The following is a 23866-nucleotide window of genomic DNA, read 5'->3' as shown; positions in this document are numbered from 1 at the left end:
ACATCCTCACTTTGGATAGGCTACTGCTTGGCTTGAGTGAATTTCCCGACACTTTTAATTGATATCATGTGTGTTTAACACCAATAGCATTATTATTTGTTTCAATTATTTTGTTTCAATTCTTTATTTCAATCGAATATGGCTCACAATTTAGGAGTTTTACGGCACACTCAGCGTCACTTGAGGACGTCGGAGCACATAAGAGACTTATCTCCTACGCCAAAGTTAGTAGTTGCACTGCGGCCAGCCAGGTAGCTTACGTAGCCTTCACCGCTTGATTGCTGCGGCTCTTTCCATCACTGGCGCGTCTAATTTTAAGACCTGGAATAGGCTACTTGTCTAATAGCACCTATTTACCTATAGCCTAAAAATTATTTGATTTGTTTTCCGGTTTTCTTATTATGTCTTGGTGGAACGCATAAGCTAAGTCGTCATAGGTTAAGGCTATTTAGGGATAGTTTTAGAGCAAGTTAGCTATTATTTGCATCAGCAGTTAGCTTTCAAGCTAAATTAAGAAGTCTGTTTTGATGCCTGATTTTGAGCATTTCAGATTTTCATACTCAAGCATGAATCCATTATTGGGGGAGAACTCGTTCCTGGTTCAGCAACAGCAGCACAACCAGATGGGGAGCCATTCTGATTATTCCATGACAGGCCTAGACTCATACGGTGCAGCTGACTCAGGCTTCATCTTGGGCGAGCACAACGGGTTTGGACAAGATGGCATATCTGGCCTGGACATAAATTCGCTGCCAACTTCAGGACTCGCTTATTTGCACCAGAACAACATGCACCGTGCACCGCCGCCCCCCGCAGCGATGGCCCTGCGTAACGACTTGGGTTCCAACATCAGTGTTCTCAAAACCTTGAATTTGCGCTTCCGTTGCTTTTTGGCTAAAGTTCATGAACTGGAGCGTCGGAATAAAGCTTTGGAGAAGCAGCTTCAACAGGCTTTGGAAAACAATGAGGACAATTCAGAAGGACACGGGAAAAAGCCATTGACTAAGGAAATGGGAGTCCAGACTGGTTTCGTAGGGCCCATCGCAGTTAGGCCCGGACATATCCCACTCCAGAACGTCAATAACTCTGCATACCTGCCTGGGGGTCTTCTCTCTCCATCACTCAACAGGCCCACAACTCCCTCCTTTGAGTCCAACAGCAAATCAGTATTTAGGAACTTGACTCTGACTGACTCGAATTCCAACCTCAATTCCAACCAACTCACTCCACATATTTGCCTCAGTCCTTTATTAACCCCTACTGATACTTCCAACCCTATATCCAACATTAACGAGAAATATGTCAGTTCTGGGACTGGTATGTCTACTAACCCACCTCCCCGCTTCCTTCCCGGCACCGTTTGGTCCTACAACCACGACCGCAGGTTTGGCACGGGGAGGGAGTCGCGCGTAACTGATATGGGTGTGCCTTGTGCCCAAACGGACGGAGTAGGTGTACAAATCGACACCATCACCCCTGAGATACGGGCCCTGTACAACGTGTTGGGCAAGGTGAAACGAGAGAGGGATGAGTATAAATGCAGGTATGGATGAAGCGGTCTGGAGTATCATGGTTAAAGATCTGTGTCCTTAAGCCGATGTTATTGTCACTTGTAGAACTGATGTGTGATGTCACTTATTGTTTCTCTAGCCCATCATTATTAGGGCAACACCCCTAGCCCAGGATTGGCCAACCCTCCTCCTGGAGAGCGAAGGGGTGTGGAGGCTTTTGTTCCAGCCCTGCTCTAGTCACACATCCGGGTCTACTAATCAGTGATCCTGTTTTATAGCTACATGTCCATAACACCTCAGTGTCGTTCTGCCGACGTCTTGTCAGAATAGGAATAGAAAACTAGCAAAATGATTGCTTTAGAGTTATTTACAGTGGGTTCTCCTATAACAAATGTGGAGTGCAATGTATCTCAACTAACAGTAGCCTATTTTGAGCCCATTCAACCGTTGAGTGTTTTTGCTTTCTTCATACCAAATTACACCCCCAGAACCCAAGAAAATAACATTACATCACCATGCAAGGTCTAGATGAGCTGCATGCATATCTTGTAATATAAGGCAGAGCTTTATTACAGGCTCTGGGGTTGTCCAGCTGATGCTCATGCTGCAAAAGTACTGTGTAGCTTAGAGCTGAGTTGAAATGAAGAGACATCGGTTCTGTTGTTTTTGTCGTCATCATCCATCATCATCCTCGTCATCATCCTCCATAAAATGGCTTCTGGTTACTCTGTAAATCTTGGAAGTGTTTTAGCTGCTCTACTTGTCTTCAAATTGCCCCTGTACTCCCCAAATGATATGGCATCACAAGGCTTCACTATAGGCTTGTAGGGGATCATAGTTCAAACATAGTTGAGCACAGCATTTAAAAGAACAGCATTGGCCAATCTCTTATCCAATAGGAGGATTATCTAGAGAGGGCTGAATTGGCTAGAGTGAAGTCAGCAGTACACTTGTTTTTGTCTCTTACACCATCTCTCTCCCCCTCCTCCGCCCCTCTGCGTTTTGTCTCAGCACCTGCAATGCAGCACTGTGCTGAAAGCTGTGACCGCTAGTGGTGTCACCAAAGGCTCTCCACATTATTCTCTCTCTCTCTCTTTCACATTCTCTCTCTCTCTCTCACTCCATCTCTTTTTCACTCACCTCCCGCTCCCACTATTTCTCTCTCACACACACACAAACTCTCTTTTCTGTTGTCTCTCTCTCTCTCTCTCTCACACACCCCCTCTACCCATCCCATACGGCCACTCGCCCTCTGCAGCATCCGTGAGAAGATGCGGACATCACTAAATGACACCAGTAACCTTCCCTACAGCCTATAGTCCACTGTCTGAATGTTAATTGCGACAAGGCAGCGTCATCTCTCTGATTACAAGCCTCTATGACTTGCCAGTCGAAACACCCTCCTCTAATTCTCTTTTATGGAGAAGGTCAAATGGCTTAACAGGGAAACATTTCCAATCATTTGCCTCGGATCTCATTTAAAAGCAACTTTCTCATAACAATGCAATATCAGACAGTTGGTGTTTGTTTTTAATGAGTTTCCAGGGGGCTGTGGGAAGATGGAATAGAACTTAATTTTCCATTCAATTTATGAAGTGTATACTGTTAATGGCTTGTACAACTTGCAGTATAGGCTGCCCAAGTATACCATTAAAAACAGGCTACTGTATACACTGCATCCCCACTTGAGCAGACCGATAACAGTGCGTATAGGCAATGTGCAATATGGCACATGCGCCCTCCTGGGATAGACCACTTCTCACCTTCTGTAAGTGTCGCAGCCGCGTGCTCTACATGCATACTGCATCTGTTGCGTAACACAGCTGAGTAAGGGAGATCAGGCACACAACATGGATTCAAACACCGTCAAACTTTATTGAACCGCATGAACACAACACTGTAGCTTATAGTACATGGTATTAGGCTCTCTGTCTGATTTCTGTCTCTCTTGTATTTTTAGCAGTGTTATTATATTTGACTATTTTTGGCATTTGACAAAGTGATCTACCCTCAGTCACAGATGGTTGCAATAATTGAGGTTCTGGAGTACCCTAGTAGACAATAATGGCAATTGTGGGATTGAGCTGCTAAAATTGGGTGTCTAAGTGGAAGTTGTATCTTTGCGTCTGACACTGGCTGTCTGGAAGCAGTGTCGTTATAACAGTGAATACTTACGTCAATACTGTTCCTAAAAGAGAAGAGACAGTGATGATGGTGTGTGATGACTCCCTCATCAATCTCCATTCTCAACAATCGGGTGTGTGTGTGTGGTGTGTGTGTGTGTGTGTGTGTGTTTCAATAGATGGGAGGAAGAGTACACAGTCAGAGTGGACCTCCAGGAGAAAGTGGCTGAGCTGGAGGAGGTAAGCCCTTAGCTGTGTCAATGATAAAGGGCAATCTGCTACGTCCATTTTTTTTTTAAATTCATGATATAAAGCCATTGATTCTTGAATAATAAAACCTATAAATACCTCATGAGCTTAGTCCAACTGTCTAACCCCCTCAGAACCCAAAATACACTGAATAAAAATAGAATGCAACATGTGAACTGTTGGTCCCAGGTTTCATGAGCTGAAATAAAAGATCCCAGAAATGTTCCATATGCACAAAAAGCTTATTTCTCTCAAATGTTGGGCACAAATTTGTTAGTAAGAATTTGATCCTTTATCAAGATAATCCATCCACCTGACAGGTGTGACATATCAATAAGTTGATTAAATAGCATGATCATTACACAGGTGCACCTTATGCTGAGGACAATAAAAGCCCACTCTAAAATGTGCAGTTTAGTCACACAACACAATGCCACCGATGTCTCAAGTTTTGAGGGAGCGTGCAATTGGCATGCTGACTGCAGATATGTTGCCAGAGAATTTAATGTTCATTTCTCTACCATAAGCCACCAGACCAGGACCTCCACATCTGGCTTCTTCACCTGCGGGATCATCAGAGAGGGGAGAGCGATGGAGGTGTTGAGGAGTATTTCTGTCTGTCATAAAGCCCTTTTTGGGGAAAACATATTGGCTGGGCTGGCTCCCAAGTGGGTGGGCCTATGCCCTCCCAGGCCCAACCAGATTAGATTAGGACCTAATGAATTTATTTCAATTGACAGATTTTCTTATGTGAACTGTAACTCAGCAAAATATTAGAAATTGTTGCATGATGCGTCTTATATTTTTGTTCAGTGCATAAGCGTGTTTAACGCCATTGTTTGTAAACAATGTAATTGTAAACAACCCCTGTATAGCTTTAAAACATGGTCAAACTATCATTTTGAGCTCATGGATGGTCAGTCCTTGTGTCCATAGCGCTGTTTATGAATTTGATATTGGTTACATTTCTCCAGCCCCATCCCTAAGCTGTTTACCTAAACATGTGGCGGGTGGCTGCTTTGTTATTGTTTGAACTGCACACGATCCCTTTAATATTTCACACTAACATTATGATTCCACCTCAGATCAGCTGGGTTGATTGGAAAGCAGCAGTAGAGGGTGTATTTTGTAACTTTAGCTAGAAAGAACTACAAATGAACTATACAATACACCACCCATTTTGTTGATTTGGTGTACTTATACTCATAATCATATATGTTATGTCATAAGTGCTATGCAAATTAGGCTCTTTGTGTGTGTGTGTGTGTGTGTGTGTGTGTGTGTGTGTGCAGGACCTCCAGGAGAGTGAGGTGTGTCAGGATGAGCTGGCCCTCAGGGTGAAACAGCTGAAAGCTGAGCTGGTCCTCTTCAAAGGCCTTATGAGCAACGTGAGTCCCTCGTAGCACTGTTGGAATAGCTCACCCCAAAAGTTGTTGAGATTTGTATACTTCAAAAGTAGTCCCACCCGCTTTTGAGTTACAAAATCTTGAGCAAAATACTTTTATGGTATTGGTACAGTTTGCTTCGGAAATGTCTTCGAAAAATACAAAGAAGATTTGGGAACACATTTCCTTTTGCCAGTGTCACTCGCTCTCCGCTCTCTTTATCAGAACCTGTCGGATCTGGACAGTAAGATCCAGGAGAAAGCCATGAAGGTGGACATGGACATCTGTAGACGCATCGACATCACAGCTCGCCTGTGTGATGTGGCCCAGCAGAGGAACTGTGAAGACATGATCCAGATCTTCCAGGTCAGGACATCTCATAGGCCGCTATACTACTAACTATACTATCTGTTAAGTAGCCCCTAGACACGGATTTAAGTACAACTTAGCATTTACCACCGTAATGGTTACGTGTAGGATTTTTCCAGGGTAAGCTAATTCTAGCTAATTAGTATAATGACCGCGTGACCAAATCTTTGGAGGCAAGTCCACTCATATCTTCTAGGTCAACTCACACCTGTGTTATTACACCTTAATAACCATGTTCATTACACCTTTATTGCACTGCTATTACACAGTTGTTACACCTTTATCTAGCAGATGGCCACACCTCCTTCCACTCTGACCCGCCGGCCCCGGAAACAGGCAGCCCAATCGGTTAAAGGCGGCGACGGGGACGAACCAACCAGCATCTCTGAGAGCGAGGCGGGCAAGGATGAGGAGTCGTGTAGCACGTCAGCCAATCAGATCAACGAGGAAATGCAGAGGATGCTGAACCAGTTGTGAGTTCTCTGGCTGCTCTTTAACTATGTAGGTTATGGTCAGCAATCGTGGTCTTGCTGAAGTCTCCAACGTCACACCTGGAGAGCCACTCTGCACTAAACACACTTCAAAAGCTTGTGGTCTAAATTTCAGACCGTGGTTATTTGAATCCGGACTGTTAAGAGTTTGAGCTGGATAAAAATCCTACACACTGCTGATCTCCAGGACTAGAGTCTGTCGCTTGTAAGATGTGAGTGGACCAGAGTCGGCCAGTGAACTATAAATAGATGTACAACTGGTAAGCCATACTATTGTTGGTCTTGCAGGAGGGAGTGTGAGTTTGAGGACGACTGTGACAGCCTGGCCTGGGAGGAGACTGAGGAGACTCTGCTGCTGTGGGAGGACTTCCCAGGATACACTCTGGGGGCAGTGGAGACACAGGGGGAGGTAAGCCACTATACACTGGCTGATCTAAGATCAGTTATGTATTTACCAATGTAATGGTTCATGTTAGGAGCTGGCTAGGCTAAGCTGATCCCAGAACTGTGTTAATGGGCATGCTTTAACCAAAGCCACTGTACTTCCTGCTTGTCAATCATTCTTATGGTTGGGCTGCCGTATCTGTGTGTCTGTGTCCTACTTAACACATTGCATGTACGCCTGTGACATTGGCATGTCCTGATTCCTAGATCACAGTGTAATGTAGATAAGCTGGTAGCATACACACACACACACACACACACACACACACAATTATCTTGATTTACCCCGGTACTGTTAGTCATTCTCATTCCCAATAACAATCTGGTTAGTCATGAGTGGACAATTTAAATAATAGTGACAATTAAAAAAAAAGCTGTAGACAATATCAGAAAAAAGAGGCAGGGCAATGGATGAGAAGTGTTTTAGATTTCCATATACTGATTGAAGTTCTTTTCATCTTATTCATATTAGGCAAATTAGCACAAAACAATGTTCTCTCTCTCTCGCTCTCTCTTTCACACACACACACACACACACACATACACACAAATACAAAAACAGCAGCAGGAAGAGTCCATAGAGAAGGTAATACAGGACACAGAGTCCCTCTTCCAGACCAGAGAGAAGGAGTATCAGGAGACCATCGACCAGATCGAGGTGAGACACACATATATACACACACACACACACACACACACAAACAAAGCCCTTCTCTAAGTACCAATTTTCCCGCTGCTATTTGTACAATATGAGGACTTTGCGGCATGAGAAGGCTATTTATAAAGCCTGCAGAGAGCGATGAAGCACTGCTGTAAACAGAGCCATAAATACATAGAAGTTTCTCTGGGATTATTATATTATGGAAATTAACAAGACGGCCATTCCATATGCTTACATGAGTCACTGTTGAAATGAGTTCCTGTGCAGATGATAAGTTAAATTGAAGTAACAAATTGAAGGTAGTATAGTCTCTTTATTTTTTTAATAGAGCTCCTTTCCAGAAGCCGTCCTCTTATTCGCTAAATTGCTAAATTCATTGCTAAGTACAAATACAATCAACCAAAAAGCAAACACCGAAACATAAAAAAAGATTTATGCAAATGACTGCGGCCTTTGGTTTTGCACTTGCAAAGATCCTGGCCCTCATTACTCAAAAAAAAAATGTTCTGGTGACAATTTAAACCGGAGCGAATGTCTTACGTTGGTTCCCCGCAGTTGGAGCTGGCCACGGCTAAGAGTGACATGAACCGACACCTGCACGAGTACATGGAGATGTGTTCCATGAAGCGAGGCCTGGACGTGCAGATGGAGACGTGCAGGAGACTCATCACCCAGAGTGGAGACAGGTATCAGACACCTCCGCATGGTGCTGAACACTCTAAACGCTCAAAAAGATACCCTAGGTATGAGATATCAGTATGAGATACCTGTATGAGATATCAGTATGAGATACCTGTATGAGATATCCAAACAGTCAAAGAGTTACCCTAGAGATACCTAGAGATACGGCTGGTATTAGACACCAGAAAGAGGTGGAAGATAACAAGAGGAATGAGATCTATGCTGTAACTGAATCCTCTCGCAGGGTGATACCAAGCACCTAGTTCAATCATAATCATCTAACAATAACCCATGTAACAAAATCCAATTCTTAATTTTGTGAAATATGTGCTGGGAATGCATCTATTACACATATGTTACAGTACAGGTTAAGTCTTTAATTCTCCCAACTGTACTGATAGTGATAGAATCCATATGGCATTACATTGACCTGTCTGTGAGTATGGTAGCCTGGTCCCAGATCTGTTTGTGTCGTCTTGCCATCTCCTATGGTCATTATAACGCCAATGACCATAGGGGCTGGCAAGACGGCACAAACAGCTTTGGGACCAGGCTATGAGCACGGACTGTTCGGGTCGTCTTGTCTCAAGGTTATTGGCAGTTGTATTGACTCTGCCTCGCCGTCTCCCTTTCAGGAAGTCTCCCCCTCTCGTTACTGCGGCCATGGAGGACTCTGATGATGGAGGGAAGGAGAGGAGTAAGGTGTCCCCACCCGCAGACTCTGAAAGTGATGAACCCTACTGTGACACCAAGGTTAATAGTGGTACGGTCCCTCACTTACCATGGAGGAAGTCCTAATCCTTACTGATGATGCCCTGTAGATGTACCATAGTCTGGATAGTGCTGTTGTTTACATTCTTTTTGCCATAAATGATGTAAAGCCAGCAGACTCTTTCCAGGGCCATAAATCACCACTGCCCTCTTGTGGTTCAGGTTATTACAACACCTAATCTGATAGGACTAAATGGCATTTAGAAAAGGAAATCAATTGGATTTCTTAACATTGTGATATTTCTATGATATGAACGATCAAAATATATACAATTTTGTTAAGTTTGCCCATTGATCTTGCTATATGTATCAAGATTCAACCGAAAACAATTTGCACACGGTTTTTGTGGAATAAAGGCCTTATGTTACATTGCAGTTACAGATTTGAAACATCAGCAGAATTTTTGAAGGCAAACAACAACAAAAAATGCACCATTGGCGAAAAATTGTCACAGCATAAGTCATTATCTAGCAGTCTGTCACATTTGAACAAAATGAACATTTGCAGTTTGCTAAAGGGAAAGGGCCTAGCTGTTGATAGCCATCGATGAAAATCTATTTTCTTTATAGTTAATATCCTTCTCATTCCATTTTCCCCATTTTGAAAGTATGGATACAATTTCTGAGAAGCATATAGAAAGATTCAAGGATGTAAAGCCTTTTTAATCAATCTCACAACATTCATATGTACACATGTTATTAACAGAGGTTCACAACATTCGTATGGACACAACATGTTATTATCAGAGAGGTTCACAACATTCGTATGGACACAACATGTTATTATCAGAGAGGTTCACAACATTCGTATGGACACAACATGTTATTATCAGAGAGGTTCACAACATTCGTATGGACACAACATGTTATTATCAGAGAGGTTCACAACATTCGTATGGACACAACATGTTATTATCAGAGAGGTTCACAACATTCGTATGGACACAACATGTTATTATCAGAGAGGTTCACAACATTCGTATGGACACAACATGTTATTATCAGAGAGGTTCACAACATTCGTATGGGCACAACATGTTATTATCAGAGAAGTTCACAACATTCGTATGGACACATGTTATTAACAGAGAGGTTCACAACTTTGTTATTTACTTTGCTTGGTTACATATTCATGCACTTTATTTATTTCAGCCCTTTTTCATTCCTCATTGAAATTCAGATAGCTACAGTATTTTTTTTAAAATTAATAAATAACTTATTTTTATTGCTATTTGTTTTCTATTACAATTGCAACAATGAAAGTTGATATTTTTTTTATTTTTTTTATGAAATGCCCAGCATAATATTATGTCGTTTTGCAAAGACAATTCACAAAAGCCATCGATATAATTATTCTCAAAAGTTTAGAGTTAAAAGAAAACCATTGGGACCATTAGCTTTGTACAGTCATGCACATTGCTGTAATCCCAAACTAGAACCAAACATAGGAGCATACTGCATGTGGATAGTGTTGATATCACAACCCACATAAACGCGTCCTATAAAAGCACTCACTCAATGCAAGTGAAAACATACCCAGTCAGCAGTGAATTCATCTTCACCTGCAATGGGGGGAAAAAAGCTCTCTGATTAACCAACGGTGAATCAGACTGCCGTTTGGTGCGCTTTTTTTAAATGGAGAGCCTAAGAGGTATGAGTTTAAAGGCCTCGGAAAAAGGGACAAGCTAGTATACCTGTTGGTGTGATATTAATCCTATTCAGGTCGATAAAACATACTGCTAGCAGGCGAATAACTGCTTTAGGAGCTTGTTCAAGGTCACTCGGGAACGGTGACAAGTTTAACGTAGCGCGCAACCTTCATTTATCTGAGCCTGGGTAGACCACCGAGAGTGTGTTTAACCATTTGCTTTGTGAGATCTGTGGTGCTGTGGTTGTAGCAACATTTCATTGCACTTGAACATGCTCAATGTTTACAGTTGGAGGAAAACGTAAACAACAATCTAAGGGCTCGATTCAATCAGCGCAGAAGATCGGCCTTTATCGCACGATTGACATTCAAAGGTTTCTGTGTTCGCGGAGACCGCACATTCACCGTAAACGCTACTCATGTCGGCTCAATTGAAAATGACCTTTAAATTTCAACCACACGATTCAATCGGGCCGCTCCTTTGTTTATTGATGTCTGAACGCGTCTTGTAAAAAAAAAATCCCCCTACTTTGTACAGTTTTGTAAATCTCCACATCTAAAGTTGCACAAAATGATCTGTGTTGAACAGTAATTGTGACGCTGTGTACAAATGCTCAAATATAACATCTTCACTAGCTGTTAGCCTACTGAATGTAAATAACATGTAAGTGTACGCTGTGAAGACGAAGCCATGTAAGAGATTTCAGACAGTATGGCTGAAAAGGTGTCCCATTGTATTGAGAGTGTCTTTGGGTGTTCTCATGGATACACAAACAGCTAGTATACCTGTTGGTGTGCATGTATGTAGGTTACCTCTGGATATTATTTTGTGCAGGGTTTAAAATGACACATTGTGAGTTTCTGAGATACACTGCTTTGCGCAGAATCTAATTCATGGGTTATAATTGATGGGTCTAATTGATGGGTTATATACTACTTCTGGCAGTATGAATATTTGTCTTGTGTATCTTAAACATTCACATTGACTCTTGGGAATGCCTTAGCAGTAGGCTAGACCATCTATACACTATATATACAAATGTATGTGGACACCCCTTCAAATTAGTAGATTCGGCTATTTCAGCCACACATGTTGCTGACAGGTGTATAAAATCGAGCACACAGCAATTCAATCTCCATAAACAAACATTGGCAGTAGAATGGCCCGTACTGAAGAGTTCAGTGACTTTCAACGTGGCTCCGTCATAGGATGCCACCTTTCCAACAAGTCAGTTCATCACATTTCTGCCCTGCTAGAGCTGCCCAGGTCAACTGTATTGTGAAGTGGAAACCGTCTAGGATCAACACAGTTGATCGTCTGTCCTCGGTTGCAACTCTCACTACCGAGTTCCAAACTGCCTCTGGAAGCAACTTCAGCACAAGATTTATTTGTCGGGAGCTTCATGAAATGGGTTTCTATGGCCGACCAGCCTAATATCACCATGCACAATGCCGGCTGGAGTGGTGTAAAGCTCGCCGCCATTAGACTCTGGAGCAGTGGAAAGGCGTTCTCTGGAGTGATGAATCACGCTTCACCATCTAGCAGTCCGACGGATGAATCTGGGTCTGGCGGATGCCAGGAGAATGCTACCTGCCCCAATACATAGTGCCAACTGTAAAGTTTGGTGGAGGAGGAATAATGGTCTGGGGCTGCTTTTCATGGTTCGGGCTAGGCCCCTTAGTTCAAGGGAAATCTTAACACTACAGCATACAATGACATTCTACACGATTCTGTGCTTCCAACTTTGTGGCAACAGTTTGGGGAAGGCCCTATCCTGTTTCAGCATGACAATTCCCCCGTGCACAAAGCGAGGTCCGTACAGAAATGGTTTGTCAAGATCGGTGTTGAACAACTTGACTGGCCTGCACAAGGCCCTGACCTCAACCCTATCGAACACCTCTGGGATGAAGTTTAACACTGACTGCGAGCCAACTCCATGTAACTGGCCATTATTTCAGAATGAGATGTTCGACGAGCAGGTGTCCACATACTTTTGGTCATTTAGTGTAGCATCTGCAAGTAGTGCACAAAAGGCACAAATCTGGTAGCCAAAGTTCCAGAAATGCATGACAAAAGGAGACATCTATTGGCCTACACGTGATGATAATAATAAACAGAGATATCCACATACTGCACCTTTGGCCATGTAGTGTATGTCTGTCTATAACAATTGCAGGAATTGTTTCAGAGTTTACTTGTTCAACCTCTCTGGGGATTCAAAACATATCTTTCATATGATAAAAACATGAATGTCTGCCTAGTCATTTCTCTAATCTTTACCGCAAAAAACGTAAACATAGACGAATGTACAGAAAGAAGCAAACCACACAGCAAAAGCAGTCTGAAGACTTCTATCACTATAGCGACCAATAGACTACCATACCTCTTCATGCAACTGTGTACAGAAGCTCAGCAAGTAAACTTTTGAAAAAAAATCTAAATGTAAATAAATCCATCTGTTGAAATGTGAATATTAGTAACAGCTGTGAAATAACACGATTGTATGTCGTCAAAGAGTTAAACATGACATGTCCAGTCTCAACATTATTTGAAACGCAGGTGATTTTTTCCCCAATATGAATTTGTCAAACAGCAGTATTGTAAAGGAAGATTAGAATGATATAAGGGGTTGCAAACTATGATCTGGGACTGTGTGTACACTGTATCTGTGTTACTGATCAACCTCTAGGTTTCTGGAAACAATCTGTCAATGTATTAATGGAAGTGGTGTACAGAATAAAATGTCTTGAAGGAGACTGTGGTCCCTGGAGTTTGTTTGTTTCTATTCATTTCCATGACAGAATCACCCCCCCCCCCCCCCCCCAGGCCCATACTCCCAAATTATTTTATAATTCGCTTTCCATTTAGATTTTCCTAAAAGCAAACAAGAAACGAATGACTCTACTTTGAAGTCATTGCTGGAGAGGCTTTCTGCTACGTGACCACTACAGATGACCTCAACTTCATAATGATCTGCTGCCTAAACGGGATTTCTTGCTTATGCATAAGCTCGAAGCAACCAGCACACAGGCGCACTCACTCCCATGTACGCACACTCACTCACTTTATGTTGAGCTAGTTCCATTTCTGTTTTGCAGTGGATTTACTCTTAGAAGCTGACATGAGTTACTTTCAAGCATCATTGGTCTGAGATAACCGAAACAAAGCAGTAGGCTCTCCCTAGAGGTTCACACAATCAAGACAAAGCAGCTGTAGTTTTTCTGATGGAATTATACATTCTGAGAGAGCGCACTTTTCTCAGACCTTTTCTCAGAAGCAAGTGATCATTTCCATTGGCTATATTTTTCAATAGTCGACTATATCGCTCCAAAACTTTGGATCTAGAGTTTTGACTTCAAATATAAGTGTTTTTACAACCATCGATTGGAACGGTCACATACACAAGGGAACCTGCTGCATCACTCCGTGTGCCTGCCGACTGCGAGTCGTGCGTCAAAGGCTCAACGACATTATCCACAGGCGGCGCATCGCAGTTGTTTCAGTAGAAAGTTTGGAATAAATTGGACCAAAGTGACAGAAGACGTCTGGATTCCTACGGAGTACTGAACCAGTCGTTCCCTTGTCTGTGGATAGTACTACTTTCACAAACATAGCTATAGTCGCTCTCTCTCTCTCTCTCTCACTGTGCGAGCCCGCCCTCCCTCTCCTCTCACCCTTGAAAGCGGATTATTTATTATAAAGCAGCTACCATCGACATGTGAGTAAACTGAATTGTATCCTGTTTTTAAATCCAGCTAAATGTATACGATGTATTTCTAAAATAGTGTCTGATACGGTGTGTTAAACAATCATTTTAGGACGTTAGAGAAAGTGTTTGTTTTGGTATTGTCAACTAAATGGAATTATGGGTTAAGGTCCTGCTAAGCTAAAGCGCTATTAAAATAGTTGTTGTTGTTGTATATTTATTTTAGTATTCCAATAGTCTACTCGAAACAATCAAATACATTACAATACAATACAGAGCAGGCCTATTACAATGAAACGTTAAGCCTACATGTCTCTCAATATATTGTCAGTCTCACCATATCAATGGTAGAATGCCTCATTCATCAATGACTCAGTCAATATTCATCACTGTGCTCAACTTCATATGGGCTTTTATTGAAGTGTTGTAGTGTTTAAAATATATATATATATATATATATATAGTTTTTTTTTTTATCTACTCGGTCACTAGCCTACCGCACTCTGCCTGGCTTGTTTATCTGAAACAAGATGCATCCATCTTTGTTAAGAGCAGCCTTCATGGCTTTTTCCCCCACTAATCCCTCTCCATTTTGCCAGTGGAAATCAAGCCTGTCTAATACAGGCTCTGTCTGTACCAAATCAAAACCAGAGTGGTTGTTTGGTCAGAGTTTGCTCAGACATGATGATGATGATTTGCTTTTATAGTTTAAACACGATATGGACAATTGTATACCATAGTAGATATATAAAAACAACTGACAAAAACTGCTTATTAATAGTTAGTGTTTGAAGAGGCCCACTTCAGTTATTCTTCACTTAGATGCTAATGCTAGTATAGCCTACTTACTAAATGGCTTAGCAAGATCAGATAAAAATGATATGATATTAGTTCCTAACTAGCAGTAAAAATGTCAAACAGGTACACAGTTGCTGTTGTTAGGAACATAATGCCTCTCTCTCCGCAGGTCGACCCCAGACGCAGGAACCTCGGGAGCCGCTGAGGGAGAGGGGGGGCCTTCTGCCGCAGCACCCAACCTCACCAGTAACAGACGGCTACAGCAGACACAGGCACAGGTGGACGAGGTAAGACTCGGAGAATAGGGCCGTTTTTAAAAAAGTGTTGCCCTTTTGATATGTCAGTGCGATTCATTTATTTAGACGATCATGTAAGCAACCTTTATCTGTCAGGGATGTACAGAAGGCGTATATGTGAAGCAAACTATTATAAAGACCAGGTGGAAGGTGCGATGAGACGATAATGAAGGGTATGAATAGAGGGAAGGAGGAAAGGATGAAGCCAGGGGAAAGAAGAGATGAAAGAATGAAAGGATAAAGGGTACTCTCTTTACTGTAGTACGGCGTAAGATGACAATTGTTTCCTGAGAAAATCAAAGTCGAGAACGATGGGAGGACGGGGGTCCTAGGTGGAGAAGATGGGCAAGGTGATGGGAGGCAGGAAGGGATTAAAGGATGAGTGGTCCATAAAAGGAAGAATAATCGAAGAAAAGAGGGACGAGTCTGTGAGAGGGGGCCGAAAACATTGATCACAGAGACGACCTGACGCATTCTCTAGCCATCTGTGTGAGTCACATCAACATTTGAAAGTTTAGGTTTACACATCCTTTGTGATCCCCCATAATGAGGATGAAGAGGGCCCACAGAGGTAAAAAAGTTGCTATTGAAATACCGTAGCGTTCAACCAACGATTCACAACATCCGTTCTGATCAGGCGTGATTGATTACCTGGTCATTGGGTAATGTCGACTCTGTCCTGTCCTTACCGTCTACCGTACATCACTGACGTTAGCAGCTAAAAGTTCACATTACTTCTGCTCTGTCAGAATTGATTTCCTGACCATTCGGGGCAATGCTATCCTCCACTGCAGACGTTCTACAGGTAACTGACAAAATAATGGAAACACTTGAGTAAATGAGGACTACAAAGTATATTGAAAGAAGGTGCTTCCCCACCGGTGTGGTTGAGGAGTTAATTAAGCAATTAACATCCCATCGTGCTTAGGCTCATGTATAAATACATGTTGGGCAGGCTATTATTTTGGCTGCCATGGCTATGCCCCCATAGGATGACAATGCCCCCCACAGGGAACTCTTGGTCACTAATGGTTTGATGAGCATGAAAACGATGTAAACCATCTGCCACGGGCGTCTCAGTCACCAGATCTCAACCCAACTGAACACTTATGGGAGATTCTGGAGCGGCGCCTGAGACAGCGTTTTCCACCACCATCAACAAAACACCAAATGGTGGAGTTTCTTGTGGAAGAATGGTGTCACATCCCTCCAATTCCAGACACGTATAGAATCTATACCAAGGTGCATTGAAGCTGTTCTGCCTCGTGGTGCCCCAACGCCCTATTAAGACACTTTATGTTGGTGTTTCCTTTATTTTGGCAGATACCTGTACGTTTCTTCATCAACAAGAATACAGTGTTGAGGTCTGGGTAAAGACAAACTAGCATGATGCCGACTGTCCACTCCTTTCTACTCCTGTCTCCTATAGGTTGTGGACATCATGCGTGTGAACGTGGACAAGGTGTTGGAGAGGGATCAGAGACTGTCGGAGCTGGACGACAGGGCCGACGCGCTGCAAGCCGGGGCCTCACAGTTCGAGAGCAGTGCTGCCAAGCTGAAGAACAAGTACTGGTGGAAAAACCTCAAGGTTCGTGTTTGTGCGTGTGCGTATGTGACCGACTGGGGTCAAACCCGGTTCTCCTGCGCACCACAGGTCTGTATTAGCCCTCTGAGTTAACGCCTAGGCATTATTTCAGGGGGCTAATATAAGTCTTCAGGTCTCATGCAACTCTTCACACAAGCAGGAGTCATTTGTAAAATAACCTTCACATAGGTCACTCTTTAATTATAAAGTGAGTTTGCTGTTTTATGCTTAGGCTTGCATAGTGCAGGCTACCATAGCATGGCAGTCACACACTAACTGTATATCATGATAAGGTATTGGGGTATTTCCAGTGCTCAGCCATTTTATACAAATGATGTCCCTATACAGAGAGCACTCTCTCTCCAACATATCAGACCTAGGTTCACATAGTATTTCGAATCCTTCACTTTAGCTGCGCTTGACTGAGTTTACCTGGAACCAACAGAATATGAAACCAACAGAACATTCCCAAAAGTGCAAATCCTGCCAGTCTATGTGACCCTTTGCCCCTACAACTACCATCTTAGGCCTTTGTTTTCTCCTTTCCCCTGTGACCTCACTTAGGGCTCTATTCACTGTGTATCGCTGAAGTGTTACAGATTGCACGATAGAAATGTAACGGGAATTCCCAGTTGAGCCGACATATGCAACGTTTTTTTTATTGTGAATGCAGCCACTAACATGGGAACATTGCCTTGAAATTTCAATCACACTATAACGTTGAACTTTGGTGATACGGATTGAATAGAGCCCTTACTAGACACAAAATGTAGATCCTTCTATCAACCATGCTTCAATCCACCTTCCTCACAGCATGAATTTATAAACCCTCAACCAACCCCCAACCACCCCCTTCTGCTTTTGAGCACAGATGGCTGTCCCGTCGCCTGTCCAATCACGTGTGTCCATTGAGGAAGGGGAGTGGTTAGAAAACCCAATCTGGATTACAGTGTGGTGCAGGATTATAAACTCAGCTGTGGCTCGACTCGTGATGTAACCCCTACAGCTCATCCCTTTCTCCCTCTCACTCTAATGCTCCCTCTATTCCTCTCTTCCTCTGTTATGTACTAACCCTCGCTTCCTCTCTCTCTCTCTCTTTTGCCCTCTTGCTCACGATCCCCTTGTATAATCTCAGTCATCCAGTCTCCGCCCCAATAGTTTATTTGTATTTTTCTCCTCTCTTATGCTCTACAGAGCCGGCTCTAATATAATATTCATCACGGCTAACCTCTCTCTGAAGTTGAATTATTATTTGCCATACAGGCATAAACCACATCACACCGGTGTACCTGTTTAGGTCATTGCTGATGTAAAAAGGTCTTTAGAAAGGAATGTGATTTGATGATTGGCTTGCAGTAGTGTCATAGTCATGCTTACGTCTTCTTGGCATATAATCCACATGGGACGTGCTGCAGCAGTATTATAGTGCTTTTGTTTCTAAACTCAGCAACACCCCTGGTGAGACAAAAACTAAACTCGTCAGTGAAGAGCACTTTCTGCCAGTCCTGTCTGGTCCAGCGATGGTGGGTTTGTGCCCATAGGTGATGTTGTTGCCGGTGATGTCTGGTGAGGACCTGCCTTACAACAGACTACAAGCCCTCAGTTCAGCCTCTCTCAGCCTATTGTGGACAGTCTGAGCACTGATGGAGGGATTGTGCGTTCCTGGTGTAACTCGTGCAGTTGTTGTTGCCATCCTGTCCTGCAGGTGTGATGTTGGGCTGTACCGATCCTGTGCAGGTGTTGTTACACGTGGTCTGCCACTGCGAAGATGATCAGCTGCCTTTAAAAAGGTCGGCTTTCCAGTCCGTTGCTCTTGGATTGAATCCCGGCCTATGTGACGCACTACAGTTTGATCTGTTTATAATCAGTAGCTGATCTACTGTACATTGTAAATAACCATGAGAGAGATGGAGAGAAGCAACAGCAAGCAATGTACACTATATATACAAAGTATGTGGATGCCACTTCAAATTAGTGGATTTGGCTATTTCAGCCACACCCGCTGCTGACAGGTGTACAAAATCGAGCACACTGCCATGCAATCTCCATAGACAAACATTGGCAGTAGACTGGCCTTACTGAACAACTCAGTGACTTTCAACATGGCACCATCGTAGGAGGCCACCTTTCCAACAAGTCAGTTTGTCAGATTTCTGCCCTGCTAGAGCTGCCCCGCTCAACTGTAAGTGCTGTTATTGTGAAGTGGAAAAGTCTAGGAGCAACAATGGCTCAGCCGCGGAGTGGTAGGTCACACAAGCTCACAGAATGGGACCGGTGAGTGCTGAAGCGTCGGGAGCTTCATCAAATGGGTTTCCATGGCCAAGCATAGTTTTTGCTAGGCCCGTAGTTCAAGTGAAGGGAAATCTTAACGCTAAAGCATACAATTACATTCTAGACAATTCTGTGCTTCCAACTTTTTGGCCATGGAAACCCAACAGTTTGCTCCATACAGAAATGTTTTGTCGAGATCTGTGTGGAAGAACTTGACTGGCCTGCACAGAGTCCTGACCTCAACCCCATCAAACATCTTTGGGATGAATTGTAACGGGAACTGCGAGCCAGGCCTAATCGCACAACATCAGTGCCCGACCTCACTAATGCTCTTGTGGCTGAATGGAAGCAAGTCCTCGCAGCAACGTCCAACATCTAGTGGAAAGCCTTCCCAGAAGAGTGGAGGCTGTCATAGCAGCAAAGGGGGGACCAACTCTATATTAATGCCCATGATTTTGGAATGAGTTGTTCGATGAGCAAGTGTCCACATACTTTTGGTCATGTAGTGTATATGCAAAGAGCAAGGTTACAGCTGTCATGATGAGAGAGTAAGTAACATTGAAGGGAATTTAGATTCACCCCTCTCCAGATTAAACATGATACAGAAATGTGTTAGAGATAATATAGAAGTGTTCATATTTGAAGGTTTTATATCGTTTTTTTTGTGTTTTTTTTCAGATGATGATAATAATGGGAATCATAGGAGTCATATGTGTTGGAGTTGTCTTCTGTAAGTACCATATATATATATATCTATACTGAATCAAAATATAAACGCAACATGTAAAGTGATGGTCCCCATGTTTCATGAGCTGAGATAAAAGATCCCTGATTTCCCATACACACAAAAAGCTTTTCTATAAAATGTTGTGTACTAATTTGTTTACATCCCTGTTAGTGAGCAGTTCTCCTTTGCCAAGATAATCCATCCACTTGACATGTGGCATATCAAGATGATGATTAAACAGCATGAAATGCCACTCAAATCTGCAGTTTTGCAACAACACAATGCCACAGATGTCTCAAGTTTTGAGACGTTTTAGCAAATTTGAGTAGTTTTAAATTTGTCAGTTCGTCCAACCGACCTCACAACCGCAGACCACATGTAACCACACCAGCCTAGGACCTCCACATCATGCTTCTTTACCAGCCACCTGGACAGCTGATGAAACAGTGTATTTATATCTGTAATAAAGCCCTTTTGTAGGGAAAAAAATAATTATGATTGGCTGGGCCTGGCTCCCAAGTGGGTGGGCCTCTCCAGGCCCACCCACAGCTGTGCCCCTGCCCAGTCGTGTGAAATCCATAGATTTGGGCCTAATTTATTTATTTCAATTGACTGATTTCCTTATATCAACTGTAACTTAGTAAAATCGTTGCCATTGTTTTATGTTGCGTTTATATTTTTTGATCAGTATACATTTTCACTTACAGACGAAGTCTGCTTCACTTGAGTTTGTGAAATTGTGAAACACATGCACATTTATTTTTGTATCGCTATAGCCTGTAGTCTGAAAACAACTGTTTACTCTGTGATATTTATAGTGCATTCGGGAAGTAGTCAGACCCCTTTACTTTCCCCACATTTTGTTACGTTACAGCCTTATTCTAAAATGGATCAAATATTTTTTTCCCCTCATCAATCTACACACAATACCCCATAATGACAACGCAAAATCATGTTTTTAGACATTTTTGCAAACATATGAAAAAAACTGTCACATTTACATAAGTATTCGGAACCTTTACGTTGGCAGCGATTACATCCTTGAGGTTTCGAGTATGATGCTACAAGCTTGGCACACCTGTATTTGGGTAGTTTCTACCATTCTTCTCTGCAGATCCTCTCAAGCTCTGTCAGGTTGGATGGGGAGCGTCGCTGCACAGCTATTTTCAGGTCTCTCCAGAGATGTTAGATGCTGCCACCATCATGCTTCACCGTAGGGATGGTGCTAGGTTTCCTCCATTTTGTGACCCTTGGCATTCAGGCCAAAGAGTTATGGTTTCCTCAGGCCAGAGAATTTTGTTTCTCATGGTCTGAGAGTCCTTTAGGTGCCTTTTGGCAAATTCCAAGCGGGCTGTCCTGTGCCTTTTACTGAGGAGTGGCTTCCGTCTGGTCACTCTATCATAAAGGCCTGATTGGTAGAGTGCCGCAGAGATGGTTGTCCTTCTGGAAGGTTCTCCCATCTCCACAAAGGAACTCTGTCAGAGAGACCATCGGGTTCTTGGTCACCTCCCTGTCCAAGGCCCTTCTCCCCCGATTGCTCAGTTTGGCCAGGTAGCCAGCTCTAGGAACAGTCTTGGTGGTTCCAAACATCTTCCATTTAAGAATGATGGAGGCCACTGTGTCCTTGGGGACCTTCAATGCTGCCGAAATGTTTTGGTACCCCTTCCCTAGATCTGTGCCTCGACACAATCCTGTCTTGCAGCTCTACAGACAATTCCTTCAATCTCATTGCTTGGTTTTTGCTCTGACATCCAGTCAACTGTGGGACCTTATATAGACCGGTGTGTGCCTTTCCATATCATGTCCATTCAATTGAATTTACCACAGGTGGACTCCAAGTTGTAGAAACAGGAAACAGGATGCACCCGAGCTCAATTTCAAGTCTCGTAAAGTCTTTGAATACTTATGTAAATAAGGCATTTGTTTTTATTTTTAATACACTTGCAAAACATTTGACATTATGGGGTATTGTGTTGTGTATAGATTTTATTGTGTGTAGATTGAGAAAAAAATATTTAATCCACTTTTAGAATAAGGCTGTAACGTAACAAAATGTGGAAGAGGTGAAGGGGTCTGAATACTTTCCGAAGGCTCTGTACATGGTCTCTTTCATCTTCTCCCTTGCAGTGTATTTCTATTATTGAGCTGGCCTCTTCAGGGACGGACAGCAAGCGCAAGACGAGATACTGAAATGCCGCCAAATCCACGTGTGAATCCTGCCTTCCCTTGACCCCTCCTTCATCCCTCTCTTCTTACCAATGCCTTCCATCTGAAAACCACCATGCACTCGTAGACGTCGGCGCAGTGCCTCTCCCTCTTCTATCCTCACGGTTGTTCTCTGCCGCTGTGTCCTTGAGCAAGGCACTTAATCCCTACAATTGCTCTGGCGGCACTGCTCGGTGGCTGACGCTGTGCTTCCCCGGACCTTGTGGGTGTGCGTGTGTAAGGTTGGGTATTGTGACAGAAAATCAATCAACTTCTGTTGTAAAATGGACAATAAAGTATCTATTCTATTTTTGGCGCTCTCTCCAAGTCTTTTGTCTTTTCTTCACCCCCCATTTGTGCGTTCTCCCTTCAAGGGACAATTTGTGATTGCACAAGGCTTATAACATTTAAATGACTGCATGGACTTCTCTGGTATATTGAGGGGGAAAAGGCAGGGGGACCACATGGACAAAAGTTATAGAGCTGGAACAAAGGGGGAGAATTAATCCTGTTTCAAAAACGAACCCCCATCGCTCCATGTTGAATGAGATTCCCTCCATTTTTTCCAATCAATGATTGTCTCTTCTGTTTTTCAAATTAATATGCACATCTTGTGAACTAACTTGTTAGGTATTATAGTGGTCTTTTGATATCCACATATCCTTTGTTTCTCTCCTTTAAGACCCTCCCTCCAATGTAACGTCACTGTAAAAAGATACAGTAATAGTAAAGACGGACAACAGGATATGAGAAATTGAGTTTCACTTTGACTACACTGTACTAAACACACCCCCATGTAGGTTTATGACAGTAAACACAGGGAAATATAGTTCACCCAATTTACTTTAGTGGACAATCTGCACGGATGTAAAATATCATACTTAATGGAATGGTTCAGATTTACGTACAGAACAATAAGAAATGGTCTGAGACCAGGTAGCCATAGATGACTAACAAATCAACCAATATTTGGATATTGCCACCTAGTTTATCCCCTGAAAGTAAGTTAGCTGATTAAAACTAATGCCATCCTGAACTACCCAGCAACAGATCATTTTAGCCAAAAAAAATGGTTGCCTCTGCCAGGATGCTGAAACTTGGCCGCAAGTGATTTTCCAGCAAGAACTCAAGCACACATATAAACCAACAATCTTATCTGCTTATTTGTGGGTTCTATCCATAGAGATCCTATTATATTACTAGAGGGCGTGTGTCATATATCCTCAAAGTTCCATAATGGGACCAAAATGGCAGCCATCTTGGTCAGGGAGAAATTCAAAACCAGTCTAATTGGAATGAATGGCAGTAAAGGCATAGGTGACGCATTTCCTGCTTTTACATATGTAGGAAAATAAAAAGCATGTGATGTCATAAATTGTGTCATGGGATTTTAGTCACCCTAAAATATTGTCATCTAATAAATACAGTTTATATGAATTTTATACACATTTTCTGTATAAATATCAGATTTGTTCTTGGAAAGCTGTGAGTGCCATTATATGATACAATATCAGTAGGTGTTGCATTTACTACCCAAATCAAGCGAAAATCATTTTTATTTTTTTACAAGCAGGAATGAGAGAATACAGAGTCGCGAGCGTCAACGGCATCATGTGCTTCAACTTAGAAAGCACGTGAATTTTTCTCGCGGCTACACAAAGCAATGCTGGTAAAGTGAGCAGATAAATTGCCAGAAAATAAACAATGTGCATTATGTCAGGAATTAACATTTATAGTCAAGTGTCTATTTTGTGTTAAGTTTAGCTGCCAGTGTCAATAATACATATTTGAAAACAATAACTTTATGCCTACCTGTTAATTTCAACACAAGCACATAGCCTAGGCAGGCAGGCTATGGCTGGGAAACTGAAGGAACTCTGTCCAAGAGAGAATACTGTTATGTAGAAAGAATGAGACTAGCTAAATTCTTTATATAAACCGCTA

General features: G+C 42.6%; 2 protein-coding genes across 3 annotated transcripts; both read left to right on the top strand.

Moving 5' to 3' along the window:
• Positions 1–215: 215 nt before the first annotated feature.
• Positions 216–13102, top strand: LOC109907555 (intermediate filament family orphan 1). Of its 2 annotated transcripts, none has more exons than XM_020505587.2 (9): positions 216–1543; positions 3814–3874; positions 5176–5271; positions 5494–5634; positions 5929–6110; positions 6417–6537; positions 7135–7230; positions 7789–7976; positions 8550–13102. In XM_020505587.2, exons 1-9 carry the CDS (start codon positions 528–530, stop codon positions 8710–8712), a joined length of 2064 nt encoding a protein of 687 aa, XP_020361176.1. In that variant the 5' UTR covers positions 216–527; the 3' UTR covers positions 8713–13102. The 2 variants fall into 2 exon arrangements, with proteins under 2 accessions (XP_020361176.1, XP_031649527.1); XM_031793667.1 differs by having other exon boundaries at positions 217–1543; positions 7789–7919; positions 8550–12755.
• A 326-nt stretch (positions 13103–13428) lies between these two features.
• On the top strand, positions 13429–22244 carry LOC109908669 (vesicle-associated membrane protein 2). Its single transcript, XM_020507322.2, has 5 exons — positions 13429–14052; positions 15008–15125; positions 16564–16722; positions 19669–19720; positions 21845–22244. Coding segments are annotated over exons 1-5 (348 nt in total). The 5' UTR covers positions 13429–14050; the 3' UTR covers positions 21862–22244.
• Positions 22245–23866: the final 1622 nt, after the last annotated feature.

The sequence above is a fragment of the Oncorhynchus kisutch genome, linkage group LG17, assembly GCF_002021735.2.
Source record: "Oncorhynchus kisutch isolate 150728-3 linkage group LG17, Okis_V2, whole genome shotgun sequence".
NCBI classification, from domain to species: domain Eukaryota; kingdom Metazoa; phylum Chordata; class Actinopteri; order Salmoniformes; family Salmonidae; genus Oncorhynchus; species Oncorhynchus kisutch.
The sequence above is the reverse complement of the archived record's forward strand: the minus strand, read 5'-3'. Positions and strand labels throughout refer to the sequence as shown.